Genomic DNA, 16259 nt, shown 5'->3' with positions numbered 1-16259 from the left:
ATACAAAAAATGCTCGCCCCGGATAAAATACGGCAAAACCTAACCTTATTCCTCCTAAACCTAAACTGGCATCAGTCAAACTAGGCTAAATCCCTAAATGTATTTTTCTAACTTTAACCTCAGCAAAACAAATACAAGAACTGCTGGGGTGGGGTGGAGTGGTCAGTGGGGGGGGTGGGGGGTGGAGTGGTCAGTGGGGGGGGTGGGGGGGTGGAGTGGTCAGTGGGGGGGGTGGGGGGTGGAGTGGTCAGTGGGGGAAGAAAATGGGTGTGTTTTGGAGCGAGTGTTCTGATTACCACCTGTGCACACACACACACACTATTAGCCCAAGACATGCTAATATTGTAGCTGGGTGAAGCTGAAACAGAAAGGTCTAAAATGTACTGTATATGCCCGTACAGAGGGCAGTAAACAACAGCTGTTGATAATCACATGCTAATTTATATCTGTATGTCGTTTTTTGTTTCACAGAACCTTCATTTTAAGAAACGGTATGAAGAAATAGTCGACCATATTTAGCCATTGAGAGACGTATTGCTGCTAGCGAGCGACAGACACGTAGAAGGGTGTCTAATACTACTCTATCTGGTATGGAAGAGCAGACAGGCAACATTATTGAGATGTTAGTATGGCTGACATGAGTCATTCATCACACTCAATTAGAAAATTGTACGCTCTCTGGGAATGCATTCCCAGGAATGTGACAAAGCCGCTGCTAAAGCAACAACAGTCACTTAAAACACACGCACGCACACGCGCACACGCACACGCGCGCACACACACACACACACACACACACCCACGCACACACACACACAATGTCTCATTCTTGTCTTTTATGTGACCAAGCTGTATCCCCAAGGCACTTAAGAAGCAAGATGTGTGCTCATGCACGTCACCATAAAAACAAAATCACACCCATGTGAACTGAGTGGTGCAACTCCTCCCTCTCCCCCCTCTCTCATTAGCAGGCAACAGTGCAGCACTATCTCTGTCTCTGTTTCTGGCACAACAGCGCCACTTTTGCCCCTACTGGTCTGGTACTCATAGTCACACACATACTGTAGTCATTAGTCACAGAGGTTAACACAGACATTGCTGTTCCTTGGAGTGGTTGCACCACTCAAAAAAAACGAGAAAAATAAAGAAATGCTGGTCAATAAACCCTGTCCAAATATTGCTACAAACATTTCAATGATACGTCATGTACGTTTTCATAGGAACCAAACATGACACCAGCTGATTTCTTCAATTTGTTCTAATCAATATATTCTCTCTGGTTGAATGTGTGTGCTAATCAGTAAAAGCCCTGTTCTCTTCTAATGAAAACCCACATACATTACATTAGACACCACCGGCTTAGAGCCCCCTACAATATTTTGTAAGGTTTCTTTCAGATGTTTAATGTTTTCCTGTGCCAATGTTTAGTGCTATATATTGAGGCATCGTATATATACAATTTCTTTTCAAGTAAATACATTTTAATCTCATCTTAAATTGTATTTAACTAAATATGATACAGTTAGTTGGTTTCGAACCCTAGGCTATACCGTTCAGGATGTTTTATAGACAGAAGAGATTAGTCTCCCACCTCAAAATGACTTCGCTCTTAAAGGACCACTTCACCACTTTTCAACCTATCTTCATATAATAGGTCCTCACTAATAATCATGAAAAAAAATTGATTTTCTTTTCCTATTCAGTCTGTGTCTCATAGGAGGGCTGTGGGCAGTTCAGAAACCGTCTTCCAGTGACATCATCGATGGGGAATACAAGCTAATAAAAACTGCAGGCTTTCTAGTCCTGAAAAGTTGCAATGCGAAAATGGAAGCCATCGTTCTCACGATAATGAAAATCTAAACATTTTTGTAAAAGAATCTTGTTTAAAAAAATATCTGCCTAATGATGATGTCACTGGAAGACGGTTTCTAAACTGCCCACAGCCCTCCTATGAGACACAGACTGAGTAGAAAAGAATTGTGCAATTTTTTCATGATTATTAGTAAGGACCTATTATATGAAGATAGGTTGAAGTGGTGAAGTGGTCCTTTAAGACGTTTCTGTGCTTCACTTATACTAACGCATTATTATAACACAACCGTGTGCGGTTTGGTGAGAAAAGCAGCACATACTTTTTTTTTTTTTTAGATATTTTTTTGCGGCTTACGCCTTTTATTGATTTTTGAAGGGACAGACAGTAGGCTGACAGGAAACGGGAGAGAGATGGGGGGATGACATGCAGTAAAGGCCGTGTCGGGTCCGGGAGTCGAACCCGCGGCACACTGCGACTGGATTACCAGTCCGGTGCCCAGACCGTTACGCTACGGCCTGGGCTAGCAGCACATACTTAAACGTGCTTAAATCAGTGTTGTTTTTGGCAGCGAATTTAGATTTTAATTTTAGTCATAGTCTCTTGAATAGGTTTCACTTAGTTTTAGTCACATTTTAGTCAGCCGGAATGTTTTAGTGTTAGTCTAGTTTCAGTCGACTAAATGTCATGATTTTAGTCGACTAAATCTACAGTTGATTTAGTCGACTAAAATGTATTTTGGCGGGCCTTGATGCCGTCTTAATGACTGTTTTTACACTTTCTGAAAATAGCAGATCTACAAGCTCACAACGCGTCGCACTGCAGCGCGTTGTGAGCTTGTAGATCTGCTATTTTCAGCATGAAACCAAGTGTAAAATGACTTATACTGGATCTCTTGTCCACTAGTCCCTTCCTAACATTTTAGTCTAGTTTTTATTTGTTGACGAAATTGTCAGTATATTCAATCTTAGTTTTAGTCATCATAGCTTAGTTTTCATTTAGTTTCCATTTAGTTTTAGTCAGTGAAAAAAAGGTAGTCGACGAACATTTTTCGTCATAGTTTTAGTCGACGAAATCAACACTGGCTTAAACCCGTTCCATCTAAATACCCAGGCTGTCTAGGAGTAGAGTAGAGCTTCATACCACGGTAGCTGTGTTTGTGAGCTCTAAAACACTGTGTCTAGGAGTAGAGCTTCATACCACGGTAGCTGTGTTTGTGAGCTCTAAAACACTGTGTCTAGGAGTAGAGCTTCATACCACGGTAGCTGTGTTTGTGAGCTCTAAAACACTGTGTCTAGGAGTAGAGCATCATACCACGGTAGCTGTGTTGGTGAGCTCTAAAACACTGTGTCTAGGAGTAGAGCTTCATACCACGGTAGCTGTGTTGGTGAGCGCTAAAACACTGTGTCTAGGAGTAGAGCTTCATACCACGGTATCTGTGTTGGTGAGCTCTAAAACAACACTGTGTCTAGGAGTAGATAGAGCTTCATACCACGGTAGCTGTGTTTGTGAGCTCTAAAACACTGTGTCTAGGAGTAGAGCATCATACCACGGTAGCTGTGTTTGTGAGCTCTAAAACACTGTGTCTAGGAGTAGAGCATCATACCACGGTAGCTGTGTTGGTGAGCGCTAAAACACTGTGTCTAGGAGTAGATAGAGCTTCATACCACGGTAGCTGTGTTGGTGAGCTCTAAAACACTGTGTCTAGGAGTAGATAGAGCTTCATACCACGGTAGCTGTGTTTGTGTCTGTGTTTGTGTCTAGGAGTAGATAGAGCTTCATACCACGGTAGCTGTGTTTGTGTCTGTGTTTGTGTCTAGGAGTAGATAGAGCGTCATACCACGGTAGCTGTGTTGGTGAGCGCTAAAACACTGTGTCTAGGAGTAGATAGAGCTTCATACCACGGTAGCTGTGTTGGTGAGCTCTAAAACACTGTGTCTAGGAGTAGATAGAGCTTCATACCACGGTAGCTGTGTTTGTGTCTGTGTTTGTGTCTAGGAGTAGATAGAGCGTCATACCACGGTAGCTGTGTTGGTGAGCGCTAAAACACTGTGTCTAGGAGTAGATAGAGCTTCATACCACGGTAGCTGTGTTGGTGAGCTCTAAAACACTGTGTCTAGGAGTAGATAGAGCTTCATACCACGGTAGCTGTGTTTGTGTCTGTGTTTGTGTCTAGGAGTAGATAGAGCGTCATACCACGGTAGCTGTGTTGGTGAGCGCTGGCCTGATGCTGCCCACGGTGGGGTTGACGGGCAGCCGGGCCCTGATGGTGGTGGTGGTGACACTGGTGTTGTGTGCTGTGGGAGTCACCATGATGGGCGGGGGGGCAGTCGACGGGTTCAACAGAGACTGCTGGTTGTTGAGCAGGGATTGGCGCAGGGCGGGGAGGCTTTTCTGGAGGAAGGAAACCGGCAGGAAATCAGGCACAGGTTTCATGATAATGTATTATTATTATTATTATGATAGATAGATAGATAGATAGATAGATAGATAGATAGATAGATAGATAGATAGATAGATAGATAAGCTTTATTGTCATTCAGCAGATACATAAAATGGGGTGCATACTTAGTTTAGACTAGTCATTGGTTAGACATGGGTTAAGAGAACGAAATGTCGTTTCACTGGCTTTTAGTATGCTAGTTGAAAGAGAACAAAAATACTATTAAAATCTAAAATCCACTTTTAAAAACAAATACATTAAAAAGCGCCATTAGTTCATAGAGACAGATATTGCACTATAGAGCGTCGCAGTCCCAGTCGCAGTAAAAAGTATTTATTTAAAGACCTTTAAAGCGTCGTACAAAGCCAACTCAAGTTGTGACAAATCATGACAACAAACAATTTGTCGGGCCGAACAAATAATTAGAAAGAAGAAGAAAACGGCAAGTTACAACACTTTTTTTCTTGTTTTTCTTCTTTGTAATTATTGGTTTGGTCGAAAATATTGTGTTTATTGTCATGATTTGTCACAACTCGAGTTGGCTTTGTACGACGCTTAAAAGGTCTTTAAATAAATACTTTTGGAAATGTCTATGGGAAAAATGCATTGGGAATTAGTTCCTGGGCCTGGCGTCGTCATGAAAGGGGGCGGGACTGCAACGCTCTATAGGAGTCCTTATAGCAGCATATGGGGGGTGTGGCCATGACAACACACACACACACACACACACACACACACACACACACACACACACACACACACACACACACACACACACACACACACACACACACACACACACACACACACACACACACACACACACACACACACACACACACACACACACACACACACACACACACACACACACACACACACACTCATTGTCTGTGCTAATTCTCTGTCTCTCCTCCCCACTCAGACTGACACTCCCAGACTGGCACACCTGCAGCAGATTCCCCTAATTGTCCTCTGCTGCAGCCCTCTCTATAAAAGCCTGCAGCAGATTCCCCTAATTGTCCTCTGCTGCAGCCCTCTCTATAAAAGCCTGCAGCAGATTCCCCTAATTGTCCTCTGCTGCAGCCCTCTCTATAAAAGCCTGCAGCAGATTCCCCTAATTGTCCTCTGCTGCAGCCCTCTCTATAAAAGCCTGCAGCAGATCCCCCTAATTGTCCTCTGCTGTAGCCCTCTCTATAAAAGCCTGCAGCAGATTCCCCTAATTGTCCTCTGCTGCAGCCCTCTCTATAAAAGCCTGCAGCAGATTCCCCTAATTGTCCTCTGCTGCAGCCCTCTCTATAAAAGCCTGCAGCAGATTCCCCTAATTGTCCTCTGCTGCAGCCCTCTCTATAAAAGCCTGCAGCAGATTCCCCTAATTGTCCTCTGCTGCAGCCCTCTCTATAAAAGCCTGCAGCAGATCCCCCTAATTGTCCTCTGCTGCAGCCCTCTCTATAAAAGCCAGCCAGCTCAGTGTCATGGCAGACACAGACCCATGCAGCAACAACTCAGTCCCAGCACTATGTCAATACTTGTTTTGAGTTTACCTTAATTTACTTTAGTTTGGCCTGGGGATGGCCGGCAGTCTTTGTTTTCGTTATTAGTTAGTTGGTTGTAAGTTAGGGGAGGGGGGGGGGGGAACAGCTTCGACGTCCCTGGCCTGGGCCCCCCCTCATTCTCCTGTTTTGGCCAGGTCTTCCTTTGTTCTTCTAAGTTGGTAAAGTACCACTGAAATGTATTGTTTGATATTTTGGTTGCTCACATGTACCCAGTGATTTGATCCCTCTGTGGGGAAGTTGGTTAATAAAAACCGTTAAACTTGTGATTTTGTGACGTCCTTCCTTTATGTTGGGGTCTCCAATTTGAGCCACTTGTGTTTCTTATATACTTTGTTTGGAGACCGCAACAGGGGGAAAAGTTTAGGATATGATTAAGATTGTAATTATGTCCAGTTTATTACAGAGATTCTGTGCTAGCACTTGAAAGAGAGTTCATAGAAAAATGGTTTCAGGTCTCGCCCCGGCCATATTACCGGTAGTCATATTTTTAGTTTACTTTTATTTTAGAAAATAGCCTGTAAGTGCAAATAAAGTTTTACATTGAAAGTGTAACTTTGTGAGTCTGAAACAAATTATGTGATGATGGGTTTTATCATTCAAGTGTCACAGGACAGGCGTGCAAAGTTTTAATTCACTTAACGACAGCATCTAAATCACTTTGACAGACTTGATATCAAATTTAATCAAACAGCCTTACTTAACCCATTCTGGGCGGGAAACCCTTTTGGTGTTTCAAGCATTGTTACGCTTTAGCTGTTGGAAAAAAAGCAGATCTACAAGCTCATAGCGCGGCACCGAGTGCCATTCTACGAGCTTGTAGGTCTGCTATTTTTGAGAATTCGCAAAATATATATATATTATTTCAGAGCGAACGTTTTTAACACAAATCTTTGCTTCTGAGGGGTCCCTGGAACAACATATTTTCTAATGGGCGCCGGCAGCCAATTAGATATAGTTTTTAGGGTCCTTGACATGGAAAGGTTGAGGACCACTGATACAGAAACATAGGTTTTTCAGGCCTAAATGGGTTAATTTGATTCATTATGAAGTGCTTTAAGGAGTAGTAGTGGTATTAATAGATGGTCATTAGAGCATTGTTAATACTCTACCTGAGCAGTGGTGTGTACAATTACTTAAGTACTGTACTTAAGTACAATTTCAAGCAAATTTTTATCACATTTTCAGTACTTCAGTACTTCTACGCCACTAACATTTTAGAGGCAAATATTGTACTTTTACGCCACTACAATATTTTGACAACTTTAGTTACTTTGTAAATTTGGATTATTTATTATTACAAAACACACATGAACCTTACACAACTGCTATTTTCAAAGGATTTGTATACATATTTTTTTAAACTTGTGAAACGGGACATTCTGCATAATGTGTACTTACTTATTCCTACATTGCAGTATTGATACTTTTACTTAAGTAGAGAATGTTGAGTACTTTTTCCACCACTGACCTTGAGGAAGGGGATGAGGTAGGACTGAGGGGACTGACCTTGAGGAAGGGGATGAGGTAGGGCTGAGGAATACTGACCTTGAGGAAGGGGATGAGGTAGGGCTGAGGAATACTGACCTTGAGGAAGGGGATGAGGTAGGGCTGAGGGGACTGACCTTGAGGAAGGGGATGAGGTAGGGCTGAGGAATACTGACCTTGAGGAAGGGGATGAGGTAGGGCTGAGGGGACTGACCTTGAGGAAGGGGATGAGGTACTGACCTTGAGGAAGGGGATGAGGTACTGACCTTGAGGAAGGGGATGAGGTACTGACCTTGAGGAAGGGGATGAGGTACTGACCTTGAGGAAGGGGATGAGGTACTGACCTTGAGGAAGGGGATGAGGTACTGACCTTGAGGAAGGGGATGAGGTACTGACCTTGAGGAAGGGGATGAGGTACTGACCTTGAGGAAGGGGATGAGGTAGGGCTGAGGGGAGGAATTCAGCTCAGCCTGGAGCCGAGTGGTGAACTCCTCTGGCTCGATCTTAGCGTCCTAAAACAAACAAAAACAAGTGGAGTCATGAAATGAGACGAGTAGTAGGGGGATTTTAGATCGCCTCATATAAGAACTGTGTTTGAAAAATAAACATGTCATCCTGGCCGTATCACTCATATGGATATAAAGAATCAACTGACAGAGAGCTATTGTTACTGCTACTGAATTAGTTACATTTTCGCTAGAAATAGACTGTATCATATATGAGTGACTGTCGCAAACGATACAGAGACACCTCCCTGACAATAACGCAGAGACAGCTTGTTCATTTTTGGACCACAATGCTTATATGAAACGATTTTAAGATGACTTCCGTGAACCAGGTGATGAGCGAGTGACATCAGGACTTCGGCTTTCTTTAATTTAAAAAACAATCACACCTGTGTGAAGTGAGGGGCGTTATATACACGCTGAGGAAGGCTTGACGCCGAAACGCGCGCATGTTTTTGTCTGTCCGTGCTGCACAATGAAATAAATGCACCAGAAGGACTTGGGAGTGCTGGCTATTTCTCTATTATATTAGGGGCGCTCTCATCATCGTATCATACATCATCTCATTCCGGCCAATCACAATTTTCGTCCTCACTTTTGTCTTCAATGTTTGTTCAAAAATGGCCAATCATTTTCAATGGCATTTGTTTGTGTTGGGACAAACGCTCCAATCTGACCATTCATTGTCAATGGCATTTAATGTCCGTGTTAGGACAATGATGTAAAACTGGCCATTCATTATCAATGGCATTTAATGTCTGTGTTAGGACAATGTTTGTTTACACGCACCCTCAAAGCTGGACATAGGAGGGACTGGCGCCCCTCAAATATATATATATAATTTAAAAAGGATGTGTGTGACTGACTCGATATGAAAAAGGTTGAAAACCATTGTTGCAACACATTAGTTTGTCAAAGATGCAATTATAATCCATCTATAATGGATAAATCCTTGGCCTGGAAGAGAGGTCATCAGGTATAGTCTCCAACATTCTTAGAGTGTTTCAACCCTCAACCACAACACTCTGCAGTCAGCAGTGTTTGGCCAAATCACTGCCTCTCTCATCCAGGCTTCCAGCTATTGTCTTTTCTCTATGCAGGCTCCGCTCCACCTGCCTTGTGTGTTCTTGGGGATTGCAGGCCCTTAACTGCTTGACAGAGTCGAACGTAATCGATGCAAGAATACATAAGCAACACTGGGTACCTTGCGTCGAAGACACCCTGCCCACCTGGAGGCAGCAGAGAGCAAGAAGGCTTTTCCTCCTCTGCTCGACCGCTCTTGAAAGAGGACAACACTTCCGCCGTAAACGTAAACACGATCGGCATGGATATATCACATTGGAAGTTAAACAAGACAACATGACATCAGCGTTCGAAGCACTGCTTTGCAAACTCGTCTGTGATTATCAGGCCTGGACTGACGTTATGTCCAGTGGGCAATGGGCCGCCCAAAGAATGGGCCGTCCCCCATTGCTTTAATAGGTTTTTGGGCCAAATGTTTGCCCTTTGACCCAGTCCAGCCCTGCTTTTCAGACGAGAACTCAGCGGAATTAGAGCGGAGAGAGAGTGTGTGTGTCTCCTAATCCTATGCTTCCATTTGGTGACAATTTGACCGTTTACAGACGTGACCAACAAACCGTGTTTTCCGTTGCTGATGATCATCCACTAGCGGCTTCCTTTGACAATGAATGGTAGACTGCAATCTGCCCGTGTGAACGCAATGATTCATTGATTACAGCACTAGCAAAAGACGCAAAACGTCGTCGTGGTGTGAGCTTGTAGATCGGCAGTGCTATATAGCCTACTTCGATTGATGATATAGGTAGTATAAAACTCATTATATACAGTTATAACTACATCTCAACATTATGCACTCATGTTTATTACATTACGGTTAACACACACACACACACACACACACACACACACACACACACAAACACACACACATACACACATTGTAAACCACAAGCCAATAAGAAATTCTTATTCTACAAAAGTAAATGTGGCTTTTTTTTTGACTCACAAGTAGATCCTGCACCAGGGCTTTCACATTCTTGGAGGTTTCTGGGGAGGGGGAGTTGTGGGATGCCAACTTGATCAGCGTGGCCAGAAAGTTCTTACATTTCTTCACGTTTTCCTGCATTTCCTGTAAGAATTAAGAACAGAAAATGTGAGAATACCATTCATTCACCGTTAAGATTTCTTATTATTTCTGTGGACTGTATCCAGTCAAAAATGTGTGTGGTCACCGAAAGCGCTGGTTGATTTGAGCTGTGGCTAAGAAGTTAGTCTACTGTACGTAATCAGCCACTTTGGTCACTTTGGTGGACCACATCAGAAACACGGACCTCTACGGAGGAGGCCTCCCATTGGTCACAGACCTCTACGGAGGAGGCCACCCATTGGTCACGGACACGGTCAGAGAGAAGGAGGAGGCTGGCAATGCACCAGTGATGTTTTTGGCAGCAAATTTAAATTTTTGTTTAGTCATAGTCTCTGCCTGGAATTAAACTTAATTTAGTTTTAGTCATATTTTAGTCACCTGGAATGTTTTAGTGGTAGTCTAGTTTTATGACTAGACTAAATATGATAAGATTTTAGTCGACTAAATCTAGAGTTGATTTAGATAGATCGGCTATTTTCAGCATGCAACAAACTATGAAATTACTAACGGATCTCCTGTCCACTATAGTCCCTTCCTAACATTTTAGTCAACGAAGTGTGGAACTCAGAGGATTGACGTTTTCCTCAGGTCAGGTGAAAATAGTCATAGTAATAGTAACCAGAATACAAGAGATCTGCCCCTGCTGATATGTCTGTTGACATCTAAATTCAACGTAGGGGCTAAAACTGGTTGAAGAAATGCTGGCATCTGCCTCTCACTGCTGCTCTAGTCCCTTTAACCCATTCTGACCGGGCACCCATTTTGGTGTCGGCATCATGTTATGCTTTAGCTATTTAAAAATAGCAGATCTACAAGCTCATATCACGCCACCGAGTGGCGCGATACGAGCTTGTAGGTCTGCTATTTTTTTGAAAAATCGAAGAACGACTGACATTTTTAGAATCTGATCTCAGGTCAGAATGGGTTCATCAGACCAGTGTGTTGTCCAGTGGAAACCTGGTATGAATCTGATCTCAGGTCAGAATGGGTTAATTAATTTAGATTTCCTCAGAACTGTGTTCCTCAGAACTGTGCCCAGTCGTGTGTTTTTTTGTTCCAATGACTGAATGATGTACTTCTAAGAAGCCATGCTTACTTTCTATAAGATTACCATACTCACATTTGAGTTTAGTTTATAGACAGTGCCAGGAGTCAGGACACTTAAAAAGATAAAAGTCTTAAAAAGACACACTGATAGCCAAAGTGCTGATTAGTTATTAGGACGCAGCGTGAGAAACCAACGTTTCGACAGATGCAACTGCCTTCTTCGAGTCAGGAGTCAGGACACTAACTGATATGATTTAGTGTAAACCTTTTGAGTCTATTTTATTTTATTTGGTTTTGTTTAAGTGAATATTTTGTTGAAGATGTATTTGCTTTGTTTAATAAATGTCAGCTAAACTTATGAAAAGTGCAAATGGCTAGTGAATTAAAAAAAAACACCAGTGGCAGTGATTTTCTTATTTTTTTACTTTCTGATCAGTATTGTCTTTATCTGCATATGTGTTCTCTGTAGATCCCTTTGAGACTGCAAATAGGTAATGATGACGAAAGCACTTTGTCATTTTTGGCCTGAGTTTTGCACAAACCTGCGACACCCCCGCGGGTCTGACGGCAGGGGTGGAGACTGTGGCTGCCGGTACGCTGTTCATGGCCATGTTGCTTTGAACAGTGCCAGGCTTGGCCATGGTCTGTCCTGCCGTTATCACCGTCTGGGCCTTCTGAGGGGCGTTCATCTGAGGGGAACTCATCTTCACCGACATGGCCGTCCCCACAGGAGCCACCGTGATGGCCTTCTAGTGAAACACAGCAATATTTCATTTTAATATTTAGGTATTATTTAGTTGACGGTATTATCAAGAGAACTGTACTAATACTTCAACCCGTAACGTAACACTTGAGGTCGATTCTACAAATGCCTTCTAAATCAGTAGTTCTCACACTTTCAAGATTTTTCAAAAATGTTAAAAAATAGCAGATGCTGTGAGATTTGAATATCTGCCATTTTTGACTAGCAAACGCAAACATCTACATTTCTAAAATGACACTTTCCCCCCGGTTTTGATGGGATAATGAGTGACCCATAAGACAATATAATAGAATATATTCATATTATTTTATGTTTTATTATTGTAATAGACTAGTGACTGGTACACATATAGAATTTACAAGGCACTTAAAAAAGTTATCTTGTCTTGACAGAACCAAAGAAAACTAACGTGACACCTAAACTTGGCCTGCATGGTGTTTTGACACTAACTTTGCACTTCAATACCAAAACTAAATACCTGCTATGCTAATGCTAACTAGGGTTATAACAGTGCAGAAACTGAATGGCAGCATTGGGCAGTAACATAAAAGAAAAATACATCGCATGGATGCACCTGGGACGTATCCTCAGTGATGTATCTTGAGGTCAACAGGGTTTCGGGTCTACCAACATCATACCCCTCACTCAGGCGACGCAGCCAGGGTGATCAAGTCCCGACTTACGTCCCAGTAGCTACCCTCAATCAGTCCCACTAGGGCAAAACCAGGGCCACACAATCCGTTGGAACTACTCCAGAACTACTCTGCCAGGGCTGGGAGGCACACTTCTGGTGCATAGAAGGACTAGGCTCTGTGGGTTGTCTCCTGTCCGTGCCAGTAACATTGTATTGATGATGACAGATACATTCTGGCAAGGCAGCTGTTAGTGTTTAGCATATTAGCTTCCTTCTATGACTATGACCGCCAATCTTAACATCAAGCATGAATTACTTTAACATGGACTAGCACTTTGAACCCTTCAGAAAAGTATTACTACTACTACTACTCTATGTACAGATAATATGGTATAACAGCTTATTGCTTTAACAATAATCGATCAGAGCTCTGTTGACTTCCATCAATAGCGTGCATTTTGCATCCCAAAAAGCAGTTTATAGTTAATAAAACAACGACCTCTGCATCCACGGGATGCACTACTGTACTGTTTTATTCTAGTTTATTTTGCTAGCTTTAGTTATTATAATAATTTCTTCTTCTGTTTTCTACATGAATATAGCCACATTATAACCATATAAAATGAAATGGGAGTTAAATGCTGCAATTTGAAAAAAATGACAAATATGACTCCTAACGTCGTTGAAGTGGGACTCATCTAAAAGACCATCCCTGCATCCCGGGACTCATTACATTGAAAACCTATTGACATATTTGAAGTATAAAACATATGTCAAACAACAAGGCTTACTGCCTTGGCCAACTGGCACTGGCAGTATGTACAAGACATTTTAGTCTGATTGGTCCAGTGGTTTGCAGGATCAGCCCAAATACAGATATTCTTCAAGAGTCGTGCCGTAACAAATCTCCCCCTACTACTAACATCAGTTAGGCTGAACACGAAAGTAAGGAAATGCAACATTGAAAGCAGCATAGAATGTAAAGAAGTACACACCTGTATGGAAGCAGCAGGAGATGGGGACTGTACCATTCTAGTCTGTCCTGGTGATGCCATTCGGACTGTCTGGGTCGTCACAGGCACCTTGAGAAAACAGGCCGAGGGCAGAGGTCAAGAGGGATAACTACACCGTATCGAAGTATATAAACCTTCATAGAACTGTAACTCTGATCTACTTGTAGTATTTATTTACCGGACTGGGTGTGCTGACTCGGACTGTGGTGGCAGCTGTCGGGGTAGCAGGTCTCGGGGGGATGTTGGTGACCGTCTGGCCCTGTTGGGTTTTGGCCTGGGCCTGGGCCAGGACATGCTGTGGTACCATCACCAGCTGGCCCGTCTCTGTTCTCACCAGAACCATACCTGAAAGGACCAAAGGAAATAAATTGGGATGCACCGAAAGGGAAATTCTTCGCCGAAACCGAATACCGAATATAGGAAACAGTTGGCCGAAAACCGTATACCGAATAGCCGAATAATATATATGTTTTCCTAACTTGCTGCCATGGCCGTACCTTAAAGCTACCTGATTTATGGCAAAAGACATGATTATGGCAAAACTTAACTTAAATAATAATCACTATTATGAGTCCATAATACATTTATTCAGCACTTTTAAATGCATTAATTGCATACACTATTCAGTGATATGAATAGGCCGAAACCGAATAGGCCGAAAATGCATTTTTAGCCATTTCCGGCCGAATGTTTTCTGGGACCAAATATTCGGTGCATCACTAGAAATAATCAGACAGTTAAGAGTCAACTGTATCCGACAGACCTTCCAAGCCGACCCACCACTAACATACTGTAGTATACTACCAGTATGAATCTAGTGGCTCTTGGTTTTTGTTGTAAGATTAGATGTTTTCATATGCCCCTGTATTTGTTTCATCTTTGCAAATGTGCCACTTCTTTCTTTGCTTTCCATGCTGTTATTTAGTTCATTATGAAGGGTGAAATACATTAATGATGATAAACAAACTTCCTAATGAAGGTGGTCTTGGTGCATTTTAAGGCTGGTATGTTAACAGATACTTTGACACAAGGTTCTATTCCATTATACCAACATAGCTATTTGAATGATGACAATGCAGGCAGTTAGCAAAACATATTTGACAGTTCAACAAGTGTTTTGCAAAGACATTGCATGATGGTGCTGAGCGATGTTCACTTTCAGCAACTGCTCAAAGTCTGTCTAAGCATAAAAAATTGCACAGGAAATTGTCCTGGTGGTACTGTGGGAGAAACGTAACACATTCTGGGGGGGAAATGTCAATAACTATAGGAGGTCATAGTTACCAGGGGGTATGGTAAATCCAGGAGGCAGCTGAATTGTTGTCTGTTGTTGTGGTCTGACAGCCAGCTGAGGGGCAGCGGTCCTGGCAGGGCTTGCAACAAGCCCCGGCCTCTGCTGCTGGACCGAAGTAGCCATTACAGGTGCAATGGGCGGCCTCACAAGAGTCACCGCGGGCTGGCCAACTCCGTTGACCGCGGGTTTCATGCCGGCGGCCAGTGTGTGCGTGACAGCGGTGCTGGTCACACTCTGAGGCTGGCAAATAATGGGGGAATTGATCGTAGACGGAGGGGGGGTCGTTCCGAGAATGACAGAGTTGCCCGAAAGTGGCTGCTGCACCAACATTTTGGTGTGCATGAGAGTGTTGCTGTGGTTCATGACCTGAGGTGGAGGAGCGGACGCCGGGGAGCCCGTCGTGCCCCCCTGCGTGACCATAGGAGAGACCTTTGGGTCCATCATCCCGTTCTGGGACACCACGCTGGACATGACGGGGCTGCAGGGGTGCCTCTGCAAAGCGATCGTAGTGGACGCCACTGAAGACTGAGGTATGGGAAAGTTGGGGTGCTGCGAGGCCATGGACACAATAATATTGGAGCCTCCTCCACCGGGGGCACTGACAGTAACGTTACTTATAACAGTGCCCGCTTGGGGTGGCGGCGGTGGTATCACACCGGGGGAGTTGTTGACCCGTTTCGCCGCTCCAGAGTTACCGTTCAAACTCTGTAATCCGGGCGAGGCAGTTCTGATCCCTATCCCTTGTTGCGTTGTGATGTTTGGGTTGTTGGGAGCGGACACCACCGACGTGGTGCTGCCCACCGAACCCAGAACAGTAGCCCTGTTGAAGCTAGCAGCGGCAGACTGAGTGGGCAAAGTTACAGATCCTGGCACGGGAGAGATCGCGGGAGACACTCCGAGTGTTTGTAAATTAGATCCGGCGTTAATGACGCCCGCGGGGGACAAAGTAGAGGTAGAAGAGGTGGGAATCTTGTGGGAGAGCGCCTCATTGGCGCTCGGTTCCTGGTTTAACCCCGCTTTTGGTTGTCCTTGTTGTGGCTGCTCCACTGCCACTGCCAGAGACCCCACTTGATCACGCACTTTCCCTGAGAACTGGCTGACAGCGCCCGCAGCTCCCTCTCTCTTCGCCCCGCTATACGAAGCACTGGGTGTCTTTTGACGACCGAGTTGCGATTCCAACGAGCCAACTAAGTCGCTAACCGCTTTCTCGTCCACCTCATTGAAGAGCATGTCCTCCAGTGGGTCGGAGGCTCCCGCCATCTTTGATGTCGGACCGTTGTGCAAATCGTATTTTAGAATGTACGCGTGCGCGCACCAGCCCGTGTTGTTTACGACCATAGAAACGGAGCGAGCTAGAGGAGACAAGCGGCGACGTTGTTTTTTTTTAAGAAAACGAGCGTCGGTCTGACGTCACGTGCGCTCTTTTCTTTTTCTTTTCTTTTTTCTCGATTGAGCAATTTATTTTACATAATAATTACATAATTGGGAATATAATTAATTCATAATGAATTATATAATTATTATTATTTTAATTAAAATGA

General features: G+C 43.6%; 1 protein-coding gene across 1 annotated transcript in view; it reads right to left on the bottom strand.

The window, feature by feature from the left end:
- Positions 1–15987, bottom strand: part of LOC310856851 (transcription initiation factor TFIID subunit 4-like) — a 45376-nt gene extending 29389 nt beyond the window's left edge. Inside the window, exons 1-7 of the mRNA XM_083762356.1 lie at positions 14709–15987; positions 13603–13769; positions 13407–13493; positions 11557–11763; positions 9827–9949; positions 7717–7806; positions 4007–4204 (exon numbers count right to left, since the gene is read on the bottom strand). Of these exons, the coding sequence (XP_083618482.1) occupies positions 4007–4204; positions 7717–7806; positions 9827–9949; positions 11557–11763; positions 13407–13493; positions 13603–13769; positions 14709–15978 (2142 nt within the window). The 5' untranslated portion in view covers positions 15979–15987. The remainder of the gene's footprint in view (positions 1–4006; positions 4205–7716; positions 7807–9826; positions 9950–11556; positions 11764–13406; positions 13494–13602; positions 13770–14708) is intronic.
- Between the last annotated feature and the right edge of the window lie 272 nt (positions 15988–16259).

Source organism: Protomyctophum parallelum, assembly GCF_964188405.1.
Source record: "Protomyctophum parallelum genome assembly, chromosome: 4".
Classification (NCBI taxonomy): Eukaryota; Metazoa; Chordata; class Actinopteri; order Myctophiformes; family Myctophidae; genus Protomyctophum; species Protomyctophum parallelum.
Note: the sequence above shows the minus strand (reverse complement) of the source record. Positions and strands in the feature narration are given on the sequence as shown.